Source organism: Pecten maximus, chromosome 10 (assembly GCF_902652985.1).
Source record: "Pecten maximus chromosome 10, xPecMax1.1, whole genome shotgun sequence".
NCBI classification, from domain to species: Eukaryota; Metazoa; Mollusca; class Bivalvia; order Pectinida; family Pectinidae; genus Pecten; species Pecten maximus.
The window spans coordinates 37,513,088-37,522,213 of NC_047024.1; the positions used below are offsets into that span (position 1 = coordinate 37,513,088).

Sequence of the window (9,126 nt, forward strand, 5' to 3'; positions counted from 1 at the left end):
CCATTGAAATTTAGTATTTTTCTTCCCCTGTCAAAGAAACATATGTATGGTGACTTAATTATTTGACATCTGCGTTATATATTGCTATATTATGCATTTATGACCCTTGTTGCAAGGTAATATGAAGGTTTACTTACCCGAATGTATCATAATTCCCGAGGGCTTGGTAAAGAGAAATATGATACAAAGGGTAAATTAACCTTCATATTACCCTGCAATCATTGCTATTAATTGTTTATTATAAGGAAAATTATAATAAATGAGAGTCAAGATATATCAGTTATCATCTTTATTATAAACCCTTCTGATCAAAGTCGCCAGATTGTCCAGATATTATTACATGTACCAGAGTCTTTTAGAAACTCTCGGAAAGAGTTGACGGGTACATTCTTGTTTTGCAGACTTTTATATATTTCTGCTTCTTCGACTGTACGACAACGTTTGTTTTTCTGATCGTTTGGCATTGATGAACAACCGGAAAGGAGACAACTCCTCTCAGAATATGATAGAATACATATTACCTTGTAAACACGTGCCCCAGTGATATATGATGATTTACTTTCCTCATGAGAGTGATATAAAACCTTCTATATCCCTGTTAGAGGATGCATTTAACTAATCACGGTTATTGTTACAAATATGATGTATAGTAATATTATGAAAAGGTATCAAACACGTCCCCTTTTACAATTTTACATTTATTTAAGCCAGTATGTGTTCAAACTTTTCTATTTGGTTTTCGCACTCTTCGGGCCCCTAACATCACTAAGGACTTTTAGATAGACTATACACAGCCATAGATACACTATATGATGCGGCTTACTTTGTTATTTAATCTCTGTCGCTGAAGTCTACTATTATGGCTCCGTTTACACGATTATTTCTCGTGTTGCCATTACACACATGATACAGAGTAGAACATTGTAACAGAGATCCTAGTGTGTACCCAATAGAAATATAAATCACACGAAATCAACAACAATGTGTATATGCTATTGTTATATCGCTTTACGTGTAACACTAAGGTTCTCTGTATTAGGATTAGGATCAAAGCCATTCATCGGAGATTATGTTGTGACCGATCAGTATAGCCCTATACGTTTTGACATCAGAATAACTTACCACTTCTAGATTACAATAGGAAACAAAAATACCAACATCATCATATAAATTTACCATACTCATATAACCTCAGTGGAAATTAAGTGTACATTTCAACCTTTTCCTTGAATCAAGCCAGTGCCATTTCAGTTTATATGTTGATGAACAAACGCATTGTTTCCTCTTTGGAGTTAATTTTTCATAATTTGCCGAAGTGGATTCATAAACATTGACTAGGATATATAATGTCTGTGTTCCAAGGAAAATGGCTTGATGACAAAACAACAGGAGAGTCTGAAAATTACGATGGATTTTGCGATGCTATGGGTAAGACTGTAAATTAAAATAAATGTATTTCCTGATGCTATGGGTAAGACTATTGATTACAATGGATTTTGCGATGCTATGGGTAAGACTGTAAATTAAAATAAATGTATTTCCTGATGCTATGGGTAAGACTATTGATTACAATGTATTTCCTGATGTTCTCGGTAAGAGTGTAAGAGTATCTCTTACTCTATAATTTGATAATCATATAATATGCATATAAATGTTCAATTACGGATGCTGTCACTGTGTTTGTGTGTTAATGATTTTCTTATTATGTTCTGCTTTCTATAGTAATCACTGTACATCTATTAAATAATATTATCAACATACACACACATACAAATGTATGTATATATAATATATATATAAACAAAGGTGAATAGTGTCAATGTGATTGTAACCCTCTTAACTAAGCATCATTATATTTATTACATGCCTTACAGGGTAAAGTTGGGTGAGATGTGGTGACTTGCTAGTTATGTATAATTAATTTATCTCCTTCCTATGAACAATCTCAATTGATAATCTTATTTGATTTGGACTTAATCAGAATTATACAATTTTATGTTTTATTTTAAATTCTTATATGGTACCAGTTTATATGCGGTAGGGAGATGCGTGTTTGGTCAACACATGAGTAGAAGACTACTGGTATTTACCAGATGGACATTATAGTCAGAAACTCTGTTGTTGATCAGGCACTTGTCTCTCTCCTGCATAGTAAACGAGTTCTCATAAATATTTAACAATAATTTCAAAATTATCATTATAAGAAAATACATAAGATTATCGTAATATATTATTCACAAATACTCTTTCTATATATATATACTGTAATTTCCATTCTTGACTAATAACCAAATACTAATTATTTGAAATAAATGTAATAATTTATGGAGAGAACTTTAATATAGGCTTAGCCTGATGTTCAATCCATTTGATTATCAATAAAATATGTTGAAATGAAAAAGAGTGTAAACTAAAATAAATATATTTTCTTTATGCTCTCGGTAAGACTATTGATTATGCTGCATTTTGCGATGCTACTGGAAAGGTTATGAATTGTGGGGAATTTCCTGATGCTATGGTGAAGACTTTTTATAATGATGGAGTTTGCGATGCTTTTAATAAGGCTTTAAATTACTTTGGTTTTTGGCCATGTTATGGGTAAGAAAATTGATGAATTTTGCGATGCTATCTATATAGGTAATGCTATGAATTACGAAGGTTTTTGGCGATGCCATTAAATACCGATGAATTCCCTGATGCTGTGGGTAAAGCTATAAATACCAATGAATTCCCTGATGCTGTGGGTAAGGCTATAAATACCGATGAATTCCCTGATGCTGTGGGTAAGGCTATAAATACCGATGAATTCTCTGATGCTGTGGGTAAGATTATAAATACCAATGAATTCCCTGATGCTGTGGGTAAGGCTATAAATACCAATGAATTCCCTGATGCTGTGGGTAACTAATGAAATGGGTAAGATTATTGATAACGATGAACTTTGCGATGCTCAGGTTAAGATTTTCAATTGATACAATAGACTTCAGTCAGTACTATTTATATAACGACCAACCCTAAAAGGGGCATTTGATGTTCGTAATGTCTCTAAGAACTAATGCGTGTTGTGATATCAAGGTGTTTGCTAAGGTGGTCTGTCCTAGTGAAAGTCGATATGTTATAAATCTCGATGTTGAGAAAGGCATTGTATCCTAAAGAGAGCGATGTGTATTACATGTATGTACCTCATTGTTTGCTTAGGTGATATCTGCCTTTGAAAGTCGATGTATTTTATATTTCGATGTTGACATTTGTATTGCATCCTATGATGTTTTACATATACTAGTGTTTACCAAGGTATCGTAATATCGTAAAGAAATTCGATGTGTATTTCCTATTCCAGTTCATGCTATGATGTTTTATAATAAGAACTCCTACGTGTCATATTTCTTCATGTTGACATATATTTTGTATTGTTGGGAAAGCCTATGTGTATTGTATGTCTCGATGTTGACATAGGTGTTGGTATTTAGAAAAGGATATGTGTTGTATATATATGTTGATGTTGACAAAAGTGTTGTAATCAAGAAGGCTATGGGTGTGAAATCTCGATGCTGGCATCGGTGTTGCATTCAAGTTTATATATCACTACGAGTATGGCAGGATATCAGTATATTCTGTCATACATATGACATGCCATATGTTATATTCAAATAAAAAATATAAAGAAATATCTTTTGGTATGAAAAGCGCTGGGATCAGTAACATTATACAATTATTGCCCTTGTTCCGGGTTGACATGAATATTTGACCACCCGAGAGGTGTCATGTCACCCGAGGGCGTAGCCCGAGGGTGACATGACACCTCAAGGGTGGGCAAATATTCATGTCAACTCGGAACAAGGGCAGTAATTGTTTTATTATACCGAAAAAAAACATAAGTGAATTAATTTTGGTATCAATAAGTTTATTTATTACTATCAACAGTTTTTAAGAAAAGTTTTTAAGAGGTACCCCATCGTCTTTCTGGACCCGGCATAAAATTCTCCCAGTTGAACTTTCAATGTATGGACGTCGAAGTTTTCACAATCCTTGGTCTAGGCCTACCTGTTGCAGATAGGAAATGTCTAAAGGAATCCACGGCCACATTGATGACCCTTTTGGTGTTTTTAGAATCCTTTTCTTGCAATAATTTCGCCAATTCCTCCTCTGTTGGCAGACGATAGCGTCCGCCGGCAGCCATTGTTGTTGTCAAGCAGAATACTCGAAACTTCTCTGATTCGACTACTTTTGAAGACGTTACGGAAGAGAGTTCCGAGTTGGGGCTCACGAGAGGGTGACATAACGATTTTGGAGGGCTCACGAGAGGGTGACATTATGATATTCAGAGGGTGACATGATGTTTCGAAAGCGACAGCAAGTCAATAATGAATTATTTGGAAAGTTGTGGTTGACATAACGAATGTTTTTAATCACGTGACATGGTTTCCACTAATCAGAAGCTGTGATACAAGTCTGAGGTATAATAAAATGTGTTATTGTGTCATAAGTAACCCATCTAAACAGCAATGCATATTGAAGAAGTTAAACAAAATAACCGCTGATTCTACATTCTCTTCTTTTGGATCTGAACCCGAAATCCGGCCAATTTTTAACTCGCTGAATAGAAAAGGTTGTTCTGATTGGTCAAACACAAATGTTATATAATCACTCATGATCATAAAAGATTAATTAAACATTTCTTTGCATTACGGGTGTGATAGAGAACTCTCAAAACCCGATGGATGATAAACTTGGTTGTCTTTTCCGAGGCATTAGAATCTCCTTAACGTCCTAAACATAGGGGATGGGGGTGGGGTAATTTCTCTCCCGGTCATATTTCATTAACGCATGGTCCATTTGTCATACACTAGGGGTGATCTTGACCAGGTAAAGTGGAAGACAATTTAACGAACGATAGTAGAATATAATATCCATACTATAAGCAGTGACGATCACATCTCGCTGTAAAAACGTTATAAATAATAGTTGATCTCGATGTTGGTGTATATGGAACACTCTATGGGATAACTAAAATGTATGTTTTGTTTCTCGGTAGTTAGATGATGAATATATTGTATATCTCGATGTTGGCAGTACGGTTAAACCCCAGGAGATAGGTGATTTACATCCTCGGTGTTGACATTATTGTCACACCCAAGTGGTAGTTAATGTATGTTATATATCTCGATGTTGACATTATTGTCACACCCAAGAGGATAGCTGATGTATAATGTTATCTCGATGTTGGCAGTACTGTTAAACCCCAGGAGATAGGTGATTTATATTCTCGATGTTGACATTATTGTCACACCCAAGTGGATAGCGGTTGTATGTTATATATCTCGATGGTGACATTATTTTTACACCCCTGGGGATAGCTGATGTATGTTATATATCTCGATGTTGACATTATTTTTACACCCCTGGGGAGAGCTGATGTATGCTATATATCTCGATGTTGACATTATTGTTACACCCCTGGGGATAGCCAATGTATGTTATATATCTCGATGTTGACACTATTGTCACACCCCAGGGGATAGCTGATGTATGTTATATATCTCGATGTTGACATTATTGCCACACCCCAGTGGATAGCTGGTGTATGTTATATATCTCGATGTTGACATTATTGTCACACCCCAGGGAATAGCCGATGTATGTTATATATCTCGATGTTGACATTATTGTTACACCCCAGGGGATAGCCAATGTATGTTATATATCCCGATGTTGACATTATTGTCACACCCCAGGGGATAGCTGGTGTATGTTATATATATCGATGTTGACATTATTGTTACACCCCTGGGGATAGCCAATGTATGTTATATATCTCGATGTTGACACTATTGTTACACCCCAGAGGATAGCCAATGTTTGTTATATATCTGGATGTTGACATTATTGTCACACCCCAGTGGATAGCTGGTGTATGTTATATATCTCGATGTTGACATTATTGTTACACCCCAGGGGATAGCCAATGTATGTTATATATCTCGATGTTGACATTATTGTTACACCCCACGTGATATCTGATGTATGTTATATATCTCGATGTTGACATTATTGTTACACCCCAGGGGATAGCCAATGTATGTTATATATCTCGATGTTGACATTATTGTTACACCCCTGGAGATAGCTGATGTATGTTATATATCTCGATGTTGACATTATTGTTACACCCAAGGTGATATCTTATGTATGTTGTATATCTCGATGTTGACATTATTGTTACACTCCTGGGGATAGCTGGTGTATGCTATATATCTCGATGTTGACATTATTGTTACACCCAAGGTGATAGCCGATGTATGTTATATATCTCGATATTGACATTATTGTCACATCCCAGTGGATAGCTGGTGTATGCTATATATCTTGATGTTGACATTATTGTTACACCCAAGGTGATAGCCAATGTATGTTATATATCTCGATGTTGACATTATTGTTACACCCCACGTGATATCTGATGTATGTTATATATCTCGATGTTGACATTATTGTTACACCCCAGGGGATATCTGATGTATGTAATATATCTCGATGTTGACATTATTGTTACACCCAAGGTGATATCTGATGTATGTTGTATATCTCGATGTTGACATTATTGTTACACTCCTGGGGATAGCCGATGTATGTTATATATCTCGATGTTGACATTATTGTCACACCCCAGTGGATAGCTGGTGTATGCTATATATCTCGATGTTGACATTATTGTTACACCCCTGGGGATAGCCGATGTATGTTATATATCTCGATGTTGACACTATTGTTACACCCCTGAGGATAGCCGATGTATGTTATATATCTCGATGTTGACATTATTGTTATACCCCAGGTGATAGCTGATGTATGTTATATATCTCGATGTTGACATTATTGTTACACCCAAGGTGATAGCCAATGTATGTTATATTTCTCGATGTTGACAATATTGTTACACCCAAGGTGATAGCCAATGTATGTTATATATCTCGATGTTGACATTATTGTTACACCCAAGGTGATAGCCGATGTATGTTATATATCTCGATGTTGACATTATTGTTACACCCACAGGATAACCAATGTATGTTATATATCTCGATGTTGACATTATTGTTACACCCCACAGGATAACCAATGTATGTTATATATCCCGATGTTGACATTATTGTTACACTCCTGGGGATAACTGGTTTTACTATTTAGGTATATCTGATGTATATTATACATTTAGGTGTTACACCCGAGGGGAAACAATTGTACAGAGATATTAAGATGGGCATAGCATACAAAGTTGAGGGTGACACGTGGACATATGATCTATCCCTTGGAGACAGCACGCAGTCGCACCTTTTAAAATTGGGTGTCACCAATCCGGAAGATGTCGACATGGAAGGCAACAAAATTATAGTATGTATCTATATTTAGCACCCCAGCTGTGTTGATTGTAAATGTGTCGCATTTCTCATCTACTTTCGATTATTATCTCGTTTATCTTTTGAAAGGAATTAAAAGCTAAAAAAACAAGATTCCAAATTGTTTGTGAACGGTTTAATGGAGATTTTAATGGGCTGCAATGATCCATATATGTAACTGAAGTTCGAAAAAACGGAAAGTTGTAAAACATAAAACGTATTTTCATAATATGTTTTTCATAATAGAAACCAATACGGAATTTTGCTCACTTTTAACTCCGACTTGGTTGATATGGAGATAAGGATTGATAATCAGTGTAACAAAATAACTCTTTTGTACCATGTTCAGGAAATTCCCAGACTGTAGCACCAGCTTAATATCACTCTTATTTGTTTAGACTACGCCAAAACTAGAACAACCGAACAAGCTTGTCGAGGTGACAGATACCTGGCTTCCGTCTGGACGTAAGGTTACCACTCGGATGGAGAGAACGGTCGTCGAGGATACCATGAAATGTGTAAGAACCTTTACCATAGCTGTATTAATGTCAAGTGTTATATACGAACTCAAACAAGCCAAACCTTACACCCTTAAATGACCGATTCAGATAATTATGTTTATATCAATATATTGTATGCACACCAACGTAGCTAAATATTCATACGCGTGCATACATAAATGAAAATATATCTATCAGAACTGTTTCATTTTCTTTGCAGGCAATTACTCATTTAGAATCTGGACAAACAATGGCTTTTAGTATGACGCGGGTGACGTCATAATTCGAAGTGCATGTGAACGTGACTTTGTGGACGTGGTCAGCGCTTTGCTATATGACCTACGGGCATTACACATAACAAGACAATACAACTGAGTGAATTACAAGAATTAGTATGTATGTTATAACAAAGACTATTATTAAAAGATAAATAGTATTTATAAGTAAGATTCCTATTCATGTATATCATTGAAATTTTCAAAACTTTCGTAGTATGGGATCCGCATGTGGATGGCGCTATTCTCGTAATTAGCACGGAAATTATGCAATGCCTGCTGTATGTAATTGACTGAGATTGTTTCATATATGTATGTGATTGGATACAGAATCCCTTTTGTTAAAAAATCATGTAAATCCTCTTCTGGACCATTTTTTTTATTAAACTTGTGCATTAATTGATACCAATAAAAGTTTAAATGTTCACTCAAAAAGAAAACAGCTATATTTTCCTCAGATTGTTGTCATTATTTCCGAAACTTTTCGTCTGTAATATCTATCTATCTATATTTGTAAATACCCGTTGTCATGGTAACGAAAACAGGCCTATGGCAGATCTAAATTTAGCCTTTGCTTATTATATAATATATATACGTTTATTATTTTCCTGATTTTCCTGTTCACTGATTTGTTAGACTATGTCACGTGGACGTCGGTAAAATCTATTTTGACTTGATAGAAGCAAAAAATGTTTGAAGCTTGAATGGTGCATCAAAATCCATCAGAGCCAATCGCTCTGAAGACCTAGTTACCGTGCGACGCTCTTTTGGCAAAATGGACGAAGCAGACGTCAACAAACAGCTAAAAACATAGCGATTTCCCTCGCTCAGTGTAGAGTGAATTGATTGAATGTTGGATAACTCGGATTCAGCCAATACTTAAAGAGCCACAATGACAGCTGTGACATCACTAAGGGAGTATCTGACGTCGATAAATCTAAACGAATTTAATGA

The 9,126-nt window shown here is 35.4% G+C and overlaps 1 protein-coding gene across 2 annotated transcripts; it reads left to right on the top strand.

Moving 5' to 3' along the window:
• Positions 1–1,105: 1,105 nt before the first annotated feature.
• LOC117335912 lies at positions 1,106–8,625 on the top strand. 2 transcript variants are annotated; one of them, XM_033896191.1, is made up of 4 exons: positions 1,106–1,428; positions 7,217–7,392; positions 7,796–7,915; positions 8,118–8,625. In XM_033896191.1, the coding sequence occupies exons 1-4, from the start codon at positions 1,347–1,349 to the stop codon at positions 8,178–8,180; spliced, it is 441 nt and encodes a 146-aa protein (XP_033752082.1). In that variant the 5' UTR covers positions 1,106–1,346; the 3' UTR covers positions 8,181–8,625. The 2 variants fall into 2 exon arrangements, with proteins under 2 accessions (XP_033752082.1, XP_033752083.1); XM_033896192.1 differs by lacking the exon at positions 1,106–1,428 and adding an exon at positions 1,495–1,510.
• Positions 8,626–9,126: the final 501 nt, after the last annotated feature.

Excerpts from the sequence above, each read along its gene's own strand:
- LOC117335912 (XM_033896191.1), top strand. The coding sequence starts at position 1,347 with ATGTCTGTGTTCCAAGGAAAATGGCTTGATGACAAAACAACAGGAGAG. Across the intron at positions 1,429-7,216 it reads TGGATTTTGCGATGCTATGG|GTGTTACACCCGAGGGGAAA; the intron begins GTAAGACTGTAA and ends TTATACATTTAG. Across the intron at positions 7,916-8,117 it reads TCGAGGATACCATGAAATGT|GCAATTACTCATTTAGAATC; the intron begins GTAAGAACCTTT and ends TTTTCTTTGCAG.